General features: G+C 41.0%; 1 protein-coding gene and 1 long non-coding RNA gene across 2 annotated transcripts in view; both read right to left on the bottom strand.

The window, feature by feature from the left end:
* The window catches only part of LOC124285664 (enolase-phosphatase E1-like), a 71062-nt gene that overhangs the window by 34634 nt on the left and 19299 nt on the right, over nucleotides 1–17129 (bottom strand). Inside the window, exons 3-8 of the mRNA XM_046721937.1 lie at nucleotides 16882–16893; nucleotides 14223–14327; nucleotides 12761–12854; nucleotides 12553–12598; nucleotides 9581–9714; nucleotides 9175–9270 (exon numbers count right to left, since the gene is read on the bottom strand). Of these exons, the coding sequence (XP_046577893.1) occupies nucleotides 9175–9270; nucleotides 9581–9714; nucleotides 12553–12598; nucleotides 12761–12854; nucleotides 14223–14327; nucleotides 16882–16893 (487 nt within the window). The remainder of the gene's footprint in view (nucleotides 1–9174; nucleotides 9271–9580; nucleotides 9715–12552; nucleotides 12599–12760; nucleotides 12855–14222; nucleotides 14328–16881; nucleotides 16894–17129) is intronic.
* Nucleotides 2884–4384, bottom strand: LOC124285637. Its single transcript, XR_006900858.1, has 3 exons — nucleotides 4353–4384; nucleotides 3813–3867; nucleotides 2884–2994 (listed from the first exon to the last, which is right to left on the bottom strand). It is a non-coding gene; the product is annotated as an uncharacterized LOC124285637 (long non-coding RNA).

Raw genomic sequence — 17129 nt, forward strand, 5'->3', positions numbered from 1 at the left:
ACAAGCATTATCAGGGTGCGATATGTACAATCACACATCTCAGTCAATGGTATAATGCCAACATCCAACATCACCAGGTAAGATGATGTACAACGCCACACCTTCAGTCAATGGTAGCAATAAGCAGCATTAAACATCATCAGGCGCATGATGTACAATCACACACCCTTCAGTCAATGGTATAAGCAACATTCAACATCACCGCAGGTAAGATGATGTACAAATCAAACACTTTCAGTCAATGGTAGCACAAGCATTATCAGGCAAGATGATGTACAATCACACACCTTCAGTCAAATGGTAGCACAAGAACATTCAACATCATCAGGGCAAGATGATGTACAATCAGCCACCTTCAGTCAATGGTAGCACAAGCAACATTCAACATCATCAGGCGATGATGTACAATCACACACCTTCAGTCAATGGTAGCACATAGCATTCAACATCATCAGGCAAGATGATGCAAAACGTTAATTTTCGAAATAATAGGCACAAGCATTATCAGGGCAAGACATGTACAAATCACACACCTTCAGTCAATGGTGGCACAAGCAACATTCAACATCAACAGTAAGATGATGTACAATCACACACCTTCAGTCAATGGTAGCACAAGCAGCATTAAACATCATCAGGGCAAGATGATTTACCATCACACACCTTTCAGTCAATGGTGTTAGTTAATAAGCAGTATCTAACATCATCACCAGGGTAAACACGATGGCCACAATCAAACACTTTCAGTCAATGGTAGCACAAGCATTATCAGGGCAAGATGATGTACAATCAATAACACCTTCAGTCAATGGTAGCACAAGCAACATTCAACATCATCAGGGCAAGATGATGCGCCAATCAGCCACCTTCAGTCAATGGTGGTAGCACAAGCAACATTCAACATCATCAGGGCAAGATGATGTACGTAATCACACACCTTCAGTCAATGGTAGCACAGTTAGCATTCAACATCATCAGGCAAGATGATGTACAAATCAAACACCCTTCAGTCAATGGTAGTACCGCTACTTCATCAGGGCAAGATAATGTACAATCAGTCACCTTCTAGTCAATGGTTGCATTGGGCAACATTCCCAACATCATCAGGGTAAGATGATGTACAATCAAACACCTCAGTCAATGGTAGCATAGCATTATCAGGCAAGATGATGCACAATCAGTCACCTTAGTGGTTGGTGGTAGCACAAGCAGCATTCAACATCAGGCAAGATGATGTAAAATCAAATCTTTCAGTCAATGGTAGCAATAAAGCTACCATTCAACATCATCAGGCAAGATGATGTACAATCAGTCACCTTCAGTCAATGGTAGCACAGCAACATTCAACATCATCAGGGCAAGATGATGCGCCAACACATCTCAGTCAATTTGCAGCATGCAAGCAGCATCAACATCATCAGCAAGATGATATAAAATCAGCCTACCTCAGTCAATGGTACGTACAACATTCAACATCACTAGGTAAGATGATGTACAATCACACACCTTCTACAGTCAATGGTAGCAATAAGCAGCATTCAACATCATCAGGGCAAGATGATGTACAATCACACACCTTCAGTCAATGGTAGCACGTTGAAATATACCAACATCATCAGGCAAGATAGATGTGCGAACAACACCTTCAGTCAATGGTAGCACAAGTAGCATTCAACATCATCAGGGCAAGATGATGTACAATCAAACACCTTCAGTTAATGGTAGCACAAGCATTATCAGGGCAAGATGAGTAATATCAGTCACCTTTCAGTCAATGGTTGCACAAGCACATTCAACATCATCCCAGGGCAAGATGATGTACAATCACACACCTTCAGTCAATGGTAGCACAAAGCGGGCATTCACCATCATCAGGCAAGATGATGTACAATCACACACCTTCAGTCAATGGTAGCACAAGCAGCATTCAACATCATCAGGTAAGATGATGTACAATCACACACCTTCAGTCAGCCACGCCACCATTCAACATCATCAGGGCAAGATGATGTACAATCAGTCACCCAGTCAATGGTGTAGCACAAGCAACATTCAACATCATCCCAGGGGCAAGATGATGTACAATCACACCACATTCACCATATTAACAAGAACTACATGTATAGGCTTTCACATTCACCATATTAACAAGAGCTACATGTATAGGCTTTCACATTCACCATATTAACATGAGCTACATGTATAGGCTTTCACATTCACCATATTAACATTAGCTACATGTATAGGCTTTCACATTCACCATATTAACATGAGCTACATGTATAAGCTTTCAGAATACACACTACCACCTACCTGTTGCTTTCCGAGGAGAAATGGCCCTGTGCGGTGAGACAGTTGGTGAGGGGAAGTCATCACCCTGCCTCCATGCCAGTAGAGCTGCTTGGAAGGATGCAGCACTCTCGGCTTCATTGTACTGACCTGCCAACAAGTCTCTTGCCGACTCGTATGAACCACTTGCACCCTCAGGGCCATTTCGCTCTGATTCCTGTCAACAAAATACATCATGCTCTCATACAGACAATAAGTCACCCGCCGACTCGGTTATGAACCGCTAGCACCCTCAGGGCCATTTCGCTCTGATTCCTGTCAACAAAATACATCATGCTCTCATACAAACAACAAATCACCCGCCGACTTGTATGAACCACTAGCACCCTCAGGGCCATTTCGCTCTGATTCCTGTCAACAAAATACATCATGCTCTCATACAAACAACAAATCACCGCATGACTCATTATGAACCACTAGCACCCCTCAGGGCCATTTCGGCTCTGATTCCTGTCAACAAAATACATCATGCTCTCATACAAACAACAAATCACCCATGCCACTTCATTATGAACCACTAGCACCCTCAGGGCCATTTCGCTCTGATTCCTGTCAACAAAATACATCATGCTCTCATACAGACAACAAATCACCCGCCGACTCGTATGAACCACTAGCACCCTCAGGGCCATTTCGCTCTGATTCCTGTCAACAAAGTACATCATGCTCTCATACAAACAACAAGTTGACTGCATCTATCAATGACAACAATCTGACAGAACTTTCAAGTGATTTTATGTTTCCTACACAGTCATTTCTGGAACTGACCATCTGTATAAGTGTTTGCTACTACAGTAGTATGACATCATTTTAACAACTCTATTTGTGATAGTCATCAATGTGACTTGTACCATGGACAACTGCCTCTAAACACCATACTCACTCAATCCCTCAACAGAGTTTGATTATCATTGGTACAAATGGATGGGTAAGACTGCATGAAAGGTTAGAATGAATTTGGGCATGTTTTACATCACAGCCTGGAATATTCCATCAAGTTCATAGCAACATCTAAATAATGAAATCTAGGCCAGTCATTCCAGCAGTGGGTAAACCTATGAATCTCCCACACCATCCCTGTCTCATGACAACCAGGCAGACCAGCAGTGGGTAAACCTATGAATCTCCCACACACCATCCCTGTCTCATGACAACCAGGCAGACCAGCAGGTGGAGTAAACCTATGAATCTCCCACACCATCCCTGTCTCATGACAACCAGGCAGACCAGCAGTGGGTAAACCTATGAATCTCCCCCATCCCTGTCTCATAACAACCAGGCAGACCAGCAGGTGGGTAAACCTATGAATCTCCCCATCCCTGTCTCATGACAACCAGGCAGACCAAGAGCCTGACTAGCCACCCTCTCTAACAACCACGAGGAAGTGAAAACCTATTCCGATCAAAATGAATGATGAACTCTGTACTGGTGCCCTTTTTACTTTCCTGTATCCCTCAACGTACCTGGTAGCTGATGCTGCTGGATACAGCGCCTACTGCTGGGGACGGCTTCATCTCTCTACAACATCACATCAGGATCATCATGAGCCACTTCCAATGAATGGCATTACATGACAGGTAGAAATTACAAAAATGGTGGACTTTGCACAAAGGTGTATCAGCATTTACTTTTCTGTGAAGACTACAATATTTATGGATTTTCTTTTGTAGTGCGAGGACTACTGTCCTGATGCCCCTTCACCAAAACAATCCCTCTCAATAAAACAATCATGAAAGTGGATCTAGAAGCACTTTGAGGAATGGGAATGGTAGTACTAAATTGTGTGTCTTATGTCTAAACATACACATACACTCTGATGACTGTACAACAAAGGTAATTAATTTACAAGGCCAAATTGAGTACCCACTGGAAGCCACACTGATTCTCTATGTATGGTTACAAAGTAAAAGTCTATTTGGTCTAAGGCTTGCTACCACACAGTAAATTCTTTCATATGATCTTGGGATTTTGGTAGTTATTTCTGTGAGAGTGAGCAGCCTTACCTGTGTGATGGCGGAGGGGGGTGGGCAGGGGCGATGAGGACATACACTGCCTGGGACCAGATGCCTGCAAGTAAACAATTCATCGGAATGAACTCATATACCAGTAGCTAAGCTGATTCTACATCAATTCATATATTCCAAGGTAATATTCAAGATGGCCTGTAAATATCTGGACCAGGCAAAAAGTGATCGGTACAAAAAGCAACATTCAACATCATCAGGGCAAGATGATGTACAATCAAACACTTTCAGTCAATGGTAGCATAAGCATTATCAGGGCAAGATGATGCACAATCAGTCACCTTTAGTGGTTGGTAGCACAAGCAGCATTCAACATCATCAGGGCAAGATGATGTACAATCAGTCACCTTCAGTCAATGGTAGCACAAGCAGCATTCAACATCATCAGGGCAAGATGATGTACAATCACACACCTTCAGTCAATAGTAGCACAAGCAACATTCAACATCATCAGGGCAAGATGATGTACAATCACACACCTTCAGTCAATAGTAGCACAAGCAACATTCAACATCATCAGGGCAAGATGATGTACAATCACACACTTTCAGTCAATGGTAGCACAAGCAGCATTCAACATCATCAGGGCAAGATGATGTAAAATCAGTCACCTTCAGTCAATGGTAGCACAAGCAACATTCAACATCACCAGGGTAAGATGATGTACAATCACACACCTTCAGTCAATGGTAGCACAAGCAGCATTAAACATCATCAGGGCAAGATGATGTACAATCACACCTTCAGTCAATGGTAGCACAAGCAACATTCAACATCACCAGGGTAAGATGATGTACAATCACACACCTTCAGTCAATGGTAGCACAAGCAACATTCAACATCATCAGGGCAAGATGATGTACAATCAAACACTTTCAGTCAATGGTAGCACAAGCATTATCAGGGCAAGATGATGTACAATCACACACCTTCAGTCAATGGTAGCACAAGCAACATTCAACATCATCAGGGCAAGATGATGTACAATCAGTCACCTTCAGTCAATGGTAGCACAAGCAACATTCAACATCATCAAGGCAAGATGATGTACAATCACACACCTTCAGTCAATGGTAGCACAAGCAGCATTCAACATCACCAGGGCAAGATGATGTACAATCAAACACCTTCAGTCAATGGTAGCACAAGCATTATCAGGGCAAGATAATGTACAATCAGTCACCTTCAGTCAATGGTTGCACAAGCAACATTCAACATCATCAGGGCAAGATGATGTACAATCAAACACTTTCAGTCAATGGTAGCATAAGCATTATCAGGGCAAGATGATGCACAATCAGTCACCTTTAGTGGTTGGTAGCACAAGCAGCATTCAACATCATCAGGGCAAGATGATGTACAATCACACACCTTCAGTCAATGGTAGCACAAGCAACATTCAACATCATCAGGGCAAGATGATGTACAATCAGTCACCTTCAGTCAATGGTAGCACAAGCAACATTCAACATCATCAGGGCAAGATGATGTACAATCACACATTTTCAGTCAATGGTAGCACAAGCAGCATTCAACATCATCAGGGCAAGATGATATAAAATCAGTCACCTTCAGTCAATGGTAGCACAAGCAACATTCAACATCACCAGGGCAAGATGATGTACAATCACACACCTTCAGTCAATGGTAGCACAAGCAACATTCAACATCATCAGGGCAAGATGATGTACAATCACACACCTTCAGTCAATAGTAGCACAAGCAGCATTCAACATCATCAGGGCAAGATGATGTACAATCACACACTTTCAGTCAATGGTAGCACAAGCAGCATTCAACATCATCAGGGCAAGATGATGTAAAATCAGTCACCTTCAGTCAATGGTAGCACAAGCAACATTCAACATCATCAGGGCAAGATGATGTACAATCAAACACCTTCAGTCAATGGTAGCATAAGCATTATCAGGGCAAGATGATGCACAATCAGTCACCTTTAGTGGTTGGTAGCACAAGCAGCATTCAACATCATCAGGGCAAGATGATGTACAATCAGTCACCTTCAGTCAATGGTAGCACAAGCAGCATTCAACATCATCAGGGCAAGATGATGTACAATCACACACCTTCAGTCAATAGTAGCACAAGCAACATTCAACATCATCAGGGCAAGATGATGTACAATCACACACTTTCAGTCAATGGTAGCACAAGCAGCATTAAACATCATCAGGGCAAGATGATGTAAAATCAGTCACCTTCAGTCAATGGTAGCACAAGCAACATTCAACATCATCAGGGCAAGATGATGTACAATCACACACTTTCAGTCAATGGTAGCACAAGCAGCATTAAACATCATCAGGGCAAGATGATGTAAAATCAGTCACCTTCAGTCAATGGTAGCACAAGCAACATTCAACATCATCAGGGCAAGATGATGTACAATCACACACTTTCAGTCAATGGTAGCACAAGCAGCATTAAACATCATCAGGGCAAGATGATGTAAAATCAGTCACCTTCAGTCAATGGTAGCACAAGCAACATTCAACATCACCAGGGTAAGATGATGTACAATCACACACCTTCAGTCAATGGTAGCACAAGCAGGCATTAAACATCATCAGGGGCAAGATGATGTACAATCACACACCTTCAGTCAATGGTAGCACAAGCAACATTCAACATCACCAGGGTAAGATGATGTACAATCACACACCTTCAGTCAATGGTAGCACAAGCAGCATTCAACATCATCAGGGCAAGATGATGTACAATCAAACACTTTCAGTCAATGGTAGCACAAGCATTATCAGGGCAAGATGATGTACAATCACACACCTTCAGTCAATGGTAGCACAAGCAACATTCAACATCATCAGGGCAAGATGATGTACAATCAGTCACCTTCAGTCAATGGTAGCACAAGCAGCATTCAACATCATCAGGGCAAGATGATGTACAATCAAACACCTTCAGTTAATGGTAGCACAAGCATTATCAGGGCAAGATGATGTAATATCAGTCACCTTCAGTCAATGGTTGCACAAGCAACATTCAACATCATCCCAGGGCAAGATGATGTACAATCACACACCTTCAGTCAATGGTAGCACAAGCAGCATTCAACATCATCAGGGCAAGATGATGTACAATCACACACCTTCAGTCAATGGTAGCACAAGCAGCATTCAACATCATCAGGGCAAGATGATGTACAATCACACACCTTCAGTCAATGGAAGCACAAGCATCATTCAACATCATCAGGGCAAGATGATGTACAATCACACACCTTCAGTCAATGGTAGCACAAGCATTATCAGGGCAAGATGATGTACAATCAGTCACCTTCAGTCAATGGTAGCACAAGCAACATTCAACATCATCCCAGGGCATGATGATGTACAATCACACACCTTCAGTCAATGGTAGCACAAGCAACATTCAACATCATCAGGGCAAGATGATGTACAATCAGTCACTTTCAGTCAATGGTAGCACAAGTACATCCATGGAACAATAGTATCTCACCTTGGGGGGAGGGGGGAAGGGGAGGAAGAAGGAAGCAAGCACACTCCCATGTTACAACAGTATCTCACCTGGAGGGGCACACTCCCATATTACAACAGTATCCCATCTGGAGGGGCACACTCCCATGTTACAACAGTATCTCACCTGGAGGCGCACACTCCCATATTACAACAGTATCCTTTCTGAAAGGGCACACTCCCATGTTACAACAGTATCTCACCTGGAGGGGCACATTCCCATGTTACAACAGTATCTCACCTGGAGGGGCACATTCCCATGTTACAACAATATCTCACCTGGAGGGCACATTCCCATGTTACAATAGTTTCTCACCTGGAGGGGTACACTCCCATGTTACAACAGTATCTCACCTGGAGGGGCACATTCCCATGTTACAACAGTACCTCTCCTGGAGGGGCACACTCCCATGTTACAACAATATCTCAGCTGGAGGGGCACACTCCCATGTTACAACAGTATTCCATCTGGAGGGGCACGCTCCCACATTACAACAGTATCTCACCTAGATGGGTACACTCCCATGTTACAACAGTATCTCACATGGAGGGGCACCCTCCCATGTTACAACAGTATTCCATCTGGAGGGGCACGCTCCCATATTACAGTATTCACACACTCCCATGTTACAACAGTATCTCACCTGAGGGGCACATTCCCATGTTACAACAGTATCTCACCTGAGGGGCACATTCCCATGTTACAACAATATCTCACCTGGAGGGGCACATTCCCATGTTACAATAGTATCTCACCTGGAGGGGTACACTCCCATGTTACAACAGTATCTCACCTGGAGGGGCACATTCCCATGTTACAACAGTACCTCACCTGGAGGGGCACACTCCTATGTTACAACAATATCTCAGCTGGAGGGGCACACTCCCATGTTACAACAGTATTCCATCTGGAGGGGCACGCTCCCACATTACAACAGTATCTCACCTAGATGGGTACACTCCCATGTTACAACAGTATCTCACATGGAGGGGCACCCTCCCATGTTACAACAGTATTCCATCTGGAGGGGCACACTCCCATGTTACAATAGTATCTTATCTGGAGGGGCACACTCTCATGTTACAACAGTATCTCACCTGGCGGGGCACCCTCCCATGTTACAACAGTATTCCATCTGGGGGCACCCTCCCATGTTACAATAGTATCTCACCTGGAGGGGCACATTCCCATATTACAACAGTATCCCATCTGGAAGGGCACACTCTCATGTTACTATAGTATCTCACCTGGAGGGGTACACTCAAATGTTACAATAGTATCTCACCTGGAGGGGCACACTCCGATGTTTCTTCAGAGCTCCACGAAGGTGAAATGCAGCAAAGCAGCCGGAACAATAATGTTCTGAACACTGAACGCAGGTCTGAAACAGTAACAGGCAACACAACCACCTAAAATCTTCAGAGGCTCCCAAATAAAACATGTGGCAATAATAGCAGGAACTTAAAGTAAAAAACTACAAGAATTTATGAAAACAACAATGTGACTAGACCGCCTGTGTATGCCAGCACCATCTCACACTGAGTGTGGCAATACATCACCTGATCCATCTGGAAACAAGGGGAACACATGGAGGCATTCACAGATGTTTCTGTCCCACCATGGCCACGGACAACAACTGTACAACACGCTATTAACTTAAGGAAGCTTAGTAATGATGAAATGTAACTGACCAGACAGGCTACACGGTCCTCACACTGGCCACACTTGGGTCCCTTTGGTCTGTTTTCCTTCCCTGTTCTGGGGTTTTGAGATGTTTGAGCAATGTACTTCATAGTTCCAGGGTGACTGCTGCGACTTGGCACATCTGCACAATCAATGTCAATACTACTACATGTACTAACACTCCATGCCATGCATCACAATCAATGTCAATACTACTACATGTACTAACACTCCATGCCATGCATCACAATCAATGTCAATACTACTACATGTACTAACACTCCATGCCATGCATCACAATCAATGTCAATACTACTACATGTACTAACACTCCATGCCATGCATCACAATCAATGTCAATACTACTACATGTACTGACACTCCATGCCATGCATCACAATCAATGTCAATACTACTACATGTACTAACACTCCATGCCATGCAGCACAATCAATGTCAATACTACTACATGTACTAACACTCCATGCCATGCATCACAATCAATGTCAATACTACTACATGTACTGACACTCCATGCCATGCATCACAATCAATGTCAATACTACTACATGTACTGACACTCCATGCCATGCATCACAATCAATGTCAATACTACTACATGTACTAACACTCCATGCCATGCATCACAATCAATGTCAATACTACTACATGTACTAACACTCCATGCCATGCATCACAATCAATGTCAATACTACTACATGTACTGACCTCCATGCCATGCATCACAATCAATGTCAATACTACTACATGTACTAACACTCCATGCCATGCATCACAATCAATGTCAATACTACTACATGTACTAACACTCCATGCCATGCATCACAATCAATGTCAATACTACTACATGTACTGACACTCCATGCCATGCATCACAATCAATGTCAATACTACTACATGTACTAACACTCCATGCCATGCATCACAATCAATGTCAATACTACTACATGTACTAACACTCCATGCCATGCAGCACAATCAATGTCAATACTACTACATGTACTAACACTCCATGCCATGCAGCACAATCAATGTCAATACTACTACATGTACTAGCAGCTCCATGCCATGCATCACAATCAATGTCAATACTACTACATGTACTAACACTCCATGCCATGCATCACAATCAATGTCAATACTACTACATGTACTAACACTCCATGCCATGCATCACAATCAATGTCAATACTACTACATGTACTAACACTCCATGCCATGCATCACAATCAATGTCAATGCTACTACATGTACTGACACTCCATGCCATGCATCACAATCAATGTCAATACTACTACATGTACTAACACTCCATGCCATGCATCACAATCAATGTCAATACTACTACATGTACTAACACTCCATGCCATGCAGCACAATCAATGTCAATACTACTACATGTACTAACACTCCATGCCATGCATCACAATCAATGTCAATACTACTACATGTACTAACACTCAATGCCATGCATCACAATCAATGTCAATACTACTACATGTACTAACACTCCATGCCATGCATCACAATCAATGTCAATACTACTACATGTACTAACACTCCATGCCATGCAGCACAATCAATGTCAATACTACTACATGTACTAACACTCCATGCCATGCAGCACAATCAATGTCAATACTACTACATGTACTAACACTCCATGCCATGCATCACAATCAATGTCAATACTACTACATGTACTAACACTCCATGCCATGCAGCACAATCAATGTCAATACTACTACATGTACTAACACTCCATGCCATGCAGCACAATCAATGTCAATACTACTACATGTACTAACACTCCATGCCATGCAGCACAATCAATGTCAATGCTACTACATGTACTAACACTCCATGCCATGCATCACAATCAATGTCAATACTACTACATGTACTAACACTCCATGCCATGCATCACAATCAATGTCAATACTACTACATGTACTAACACTCAATGCCATGCATCACAATCAATGTCAATACTACTACATGTACTAACACTCCATGCCATGCATCACAATCAATGTCAATACTACTACATGTACTAACACCCCATGCCATGCATCACAATCAATGTCAATACTACTACATGTACTAACACTCCATGCCATGCATCACAATCAATGTCAATACTACTACGTGTACTAACACTCCATGCCATGCATCACAATCAATGTCAATACTACTACATGTACTAACACTCCATGCCATGCATCACAATCAATGTCAATACTACTACATGTACTAACACTCCATGCCATGCATCACAATCAATGTCAATACTACTACATGTACTAACACTCCATGCCATGCATCACAATCAATGTCAATACTACTACATGTACTAATGCTCCATGCCATGCATCACAATCAATGTCAATACTACTACATGTACTAACACTCCATGCCATGCAGCACAATCAATGTCAATACTACTACATGTACTAACACTCCATGCCATGCATCACAATCAATGTCAATACTACTACATGTACTAACACTCCATGCCATGCAGCACAATCAATGTCAATACTACTACATGTACTAACACTCCATGCCATGCATCACAATCAATGTCAATACTACTACATGTACTAACACTCCATGCCATGCATCACAATCAATGTCAATACTACTACATGTACTAATGCTCCATGCCATGCATCACAACAATGTGGTGTTGATCAGATGTATGTTCAATCAAATGTACTGATGCATATAAGATGACACACTGCATAATACACAGTGATACATTCCATCCCTCTCGGGTCGTGTGTGTAGATTTATTATCAAACCTCTGAACATTTGACCTCTTCCCTATAAGTACCACTGCTCATCTACCAGGAGAGGAGTCTTGTACCAACTAACACAGGCAATCAGTCAGGTAGCTACAGTCATCAGAACTACTGAAATAATCTGAACTGAATCAATAATCTTGATATAAATTTACCTAAAGGTTCATCCCTTAAAACTCTAACTCCTCTCTTCTTATGCTCCTGAAAGAACAAAGGGAAACGTTAATTAGCAGAATTAACATTATGAACACATATCGGATTGACCTTAAGCTTATGTTCAGCTATATAGGACTAAGTCAAGCCTTTCAGCAATGTGTATAAATACGTGGCCTGGACACAGGCCTTGCCTCACACTTGTCTCACCTTGCTGGAGCGCACCGGCTTGTCCAGGATGTCCGTGGCATAGGTGGAAAGACTGCCAGACTGACCAGTACGCCAAAACCCTCCCCCATTCCGCCTGAAAAATACACCACTCACCACTGCTTGGGGAATATTTCTGTCTTTCATCACAGTGATTAAACAAAATTGGGAAGATGTTGCATTGCTGGGCACATGTTGTCTTTACTGTTGTCATGACAATCATTCATAATTACGTCAAAGATGTGAGCAATTCTATATTCAAATTTCCTCTCTCATAATTTCCAAAAAGATATGTTTTGTTTGTATTCTATTGTACTATACATATTTCTTGATAAGATTTTTTATATCACCATATGGTTACATGTTAAATTCCAAAATGTTTTGACAAACAATGTAAACCTTTAGGTTTATAAAACACAAAGAATTTGTTCTCAATGGCTCTTGAAAAGAATGGTGTGGACAGTCAGCATTTCTTATTTTTCATCATTGTAAAGCAACTCCCAATATGATATATTCCTTGATAAGTACAATACTGTTTTCTTCATCCAGTTTGAAGAAGCCTGTGGTGGTCACCATGACAATAAGTCCAGGCTTCTGTACAGTTGTAATTCACAGAACTCAACTTACTGCTACCCAATGTATATGCTGTATGTATCTTGTTTTAGAAATGGAAATAATGAAACACATGGCTGACTTTGTTAAGATGCTGCAGTGCTTGAGAACCAAGACTTTGTTTTAGGTCTCATACATATGTTGTGAATGGAAGACAAAAACAACCTTTTTCTCATCTCATTTTTGTGTAAACTGATTACTCATATAACATATTGGATTAGAAGAAAATCTGTATACAAATATAGCTTCAAGCATAGATATGAGGCTTTAAGCAAGATTTAATGTCATTATATTTCCAAGATAACACATGGATACCTACGAGATGTCAGTTTATATGGTCAAACCAATGTTCTTCACTGAAAGTCAGAATGTCCCATGGCTCTAGCTCAGATGAAACATCAGGTATGGATAATTACACACTTTTACAAACACAGGTTTACTTCTTTAAAACTTAAAATAGAATTCCCAATGATTCCAGTTGAGCTATTTCGATAAAACACATTGCAATGTCATTTAATTCAAGTGAAGACACATTCCATACCAAACATTTGGATCAGTCCATAAGTCTGTTTTCCCTGAAAAATTTGACCATGTGATCTCAAGTGAAGGTGATGTGAGATCTTTATGCTGACAGGTATTAGTCATCAGCATGAAAGATCTGATTTAATAATACTGATATTGTCATAACATTGATGCTAAAACAGTATCATTTCATGTGTGTAGCGACCACCAAAAAAAATCTGACGTCAGCCTAATGTTGAAAATCAAACCATGAAATATCTTTATTTGAAAGCGAAACATGAAACAAAACAGTGATCCCGCATGACAAGCAATGATACTGCAGGCAACTCACTCTCTCTCTTCCTTCTCGCGACTCATGGCCACCTTCAGCTCCTTTAGCCTCTCCTCCATCTTCCTGTTCTCCAACTCCAGCTTCTGACAACCACTGCTCTGTTCACTCATCAGATTGGCTCAAAGCAGTCAACCACCACTCACCACCTCAGCACAAAGCAGTGACAACCACCACTGTCAGCACAAAGCAGTGACAACCACCACTCACCACCTCAGCACAAAGCAGTGACAACCACCACTCAACATAAAGCACAAAGCAAAGCAGTGACAACCACCACTCACCACCTCAGCACAAAGCAGTCACAACCACCACTCACCACCTCAGCACAAAGCAGTGACAACCACCACTCACCACCTCAGCACAAAGCAGTGACAACCACCACTCACCACCTCAGCACAAAGCAGTGACAACCATCACTCATCAGATTGGCTCAAAGCAGTGACAACCACCACTCACCACCTCAGCACAAAGCAGTGACAACCACCACTCACCACCTCAGCACAAAGCAGTGACAACCACCACTCACCACCACCAAAGCAGTGACAGCACAAAGCAGTGACAACCACCACTCACCACCTCACTTCAGCTGAAAGCAGTGACAACCACCTCTCACCACACCAGCACAAAGCAGTGACAACCACCACTCACCACCAGCACAAAGCAGTGACACTCATTTTGACAACCAACATTTAAAATCTGTGTACCCTCTTCACGTTTTATAGCCTACCTAAAAGTGCCATTCAAGTGATAGTACACACAACAGATGTCAATAGCTCATTGCTCTGATGCTTTTCAATTTTCAATGATTCACAAATAAATGTACGTATAAATTACACACATAATCATTATGATGCCAATCAAACGATCAATGATACTTTGAAAGAAAAATGGTGAAAACAGTCAGGAAGTACACAAAACAGAAGCTACCAATCATATACTGGGCTGGATTTAAGACCATACACTAGTGCAACTTGAAACTGCAAAATGTAACCTCAAGTTATACCAACTCACATCCAGTGTGTGTTAGTATTTTGATGTTCAAGAAACACAGGCTTCAGTTGGAAAACAGAATGATGAGGAACTGGGACCTGTTTCACAAAGCTATCATTAGAGTGCTATGAAATCATAAGTCAGTCAGTATAACACAGACTTATGACGGTCGTAGCACTACAATAGCTTTGTGAAACAGTGACTCTGATAACTACATAGACAGTGAATGAATGCTCATGTCATAACATTTTATGAACTCTGACAATGATCTTATCAGATTCAGAATAATTTTGTTAAGTGTTCTAAATCATAAATACAAAAACTCAAGCATCAACTATAATAACATATTGAGCAGCAGATGCAACCTGCTTTCGTTGAGTGCAAGTAAGTTTCATTGCCTTAAAGGAACAATTTCACAAAATTTGGACAATATGTTGGCCTCCTTAATATACATTTGGGCATATGCACTCACTTTAGCTTCCTATTGATGAATGAAAGACTGATTATTAATTGAAACTTCGAGGCGAACAGCTTCCAAACAGAGAACATTTGCCATATATGGAATGTAAACAATTGCTCTGTACATTGAAAAATGTTGCACGCAGTGTTTGCCGAACTGGTTTCAATCACAAGTTGAATTATGGGATATTCGTAAAGAGCACTCCAAGGGACATAACTCTATGGGGTTCGCTTGAAATACTGTTTCAAACTTTTTAATTCAATATTTGCCACCTCGATATTTAATATCAACATTTTAACTCCATTCAAGCAGTTTTTACCAAAAATGTCAACTAAACAAAACATTAGGTTTGAGCATAATTAAAACTCAATTTTCGGGCTCCTGGGGATCAGTATTTTATTTCAATTGAATATTTTTAATAGTTTATGTTCATCTATAAAGTAGTTGTGACGGAGTTATCCCCCTTTCATTTTGTTTACATCCGACCTCATCTTCTTCATTTGCCGTCATGGATCACACTGTTTTCAAGTCCTGTGTGTAATAAATAGATCATAAAGCTCGTGGGTGTTGAATATGGAAAATATTCCAGCTCAATGTTTTAAATGTTTTGATTTATTAACTAACTTTCACTCGTGAATAAACAAAATGTATAAAAATATTGAGTTGGAATATTTTCTATATTCAACACACACTCGTTTTGTATTATCTATATATCAGCTTTGAGAATAACAAGCATGCATATGTGCAAATTCGGAAAATTGTAACACTTTAGACTTCACATAAAGAATTTAGGTCAAGGTATCATTGCACGAATCCTAATTTTAAAGATTAAGGATTTAGAAGCACTTGATGGATACATTAGGAGAAAACCTCCTTTACAAATGCACACATTATAACACATATTGCACTTCAGTGTTTTTGTTCATCATAAATAGAACAATCAGTGGATTCAATGATTACTAGTTCTGAGGAATTTAAAACTTACAATATTCAGCTGACTGCATATCGCAGTATATCACTGGCCAAACCTCTCATTACGTTTGGGAGTTGAACCTTGGTCTTAGGTGTGATAGATTGCAAGTGCAAAGACAAAAGTTCACATCTACATTAGCAAGTTAAAGTCTACCTCACAAGACATGAAGACAACAAACACAAGACGACAGATAATGAATGAAACATATTCAGTAAAATTGCATGACAGCTACTTACAGGTAATTAGACCTGAAAAATGTCACAAGACATATTAGGTTTTATTTGAACAAAATAGTATCATATGACATTTGAAAGTATATATATTAAAAACAGATAAACTTTCTTATTAGCTTTCAACTGTAAGCATAAATTAAATGTGATCTATTGACCCCTAATAGTGACTACTGTAAATCATGAAATTAATGCAAGCATTTTATTAATGCGAAAAATGCGTCTGTACTCTTCTTGCATTATTATAATAACAC

This window comes from Haliotis rubra, unplaced genomic scaffold (assembly GCF_003918875.1).
Source record: "Haliotis rubra isolate DU_JTF1 unplaced genomic scaffold, ASM391887v1 Scf365, whole genome shotgun sequence".
NCBI classification, from domain to species: domain Eukaryota; kingdom Metazoa; phylum Mollusca; class Gastropoda; order Lepetellida; family Haliotidae; genus Haliotis; species Haliotis rubra.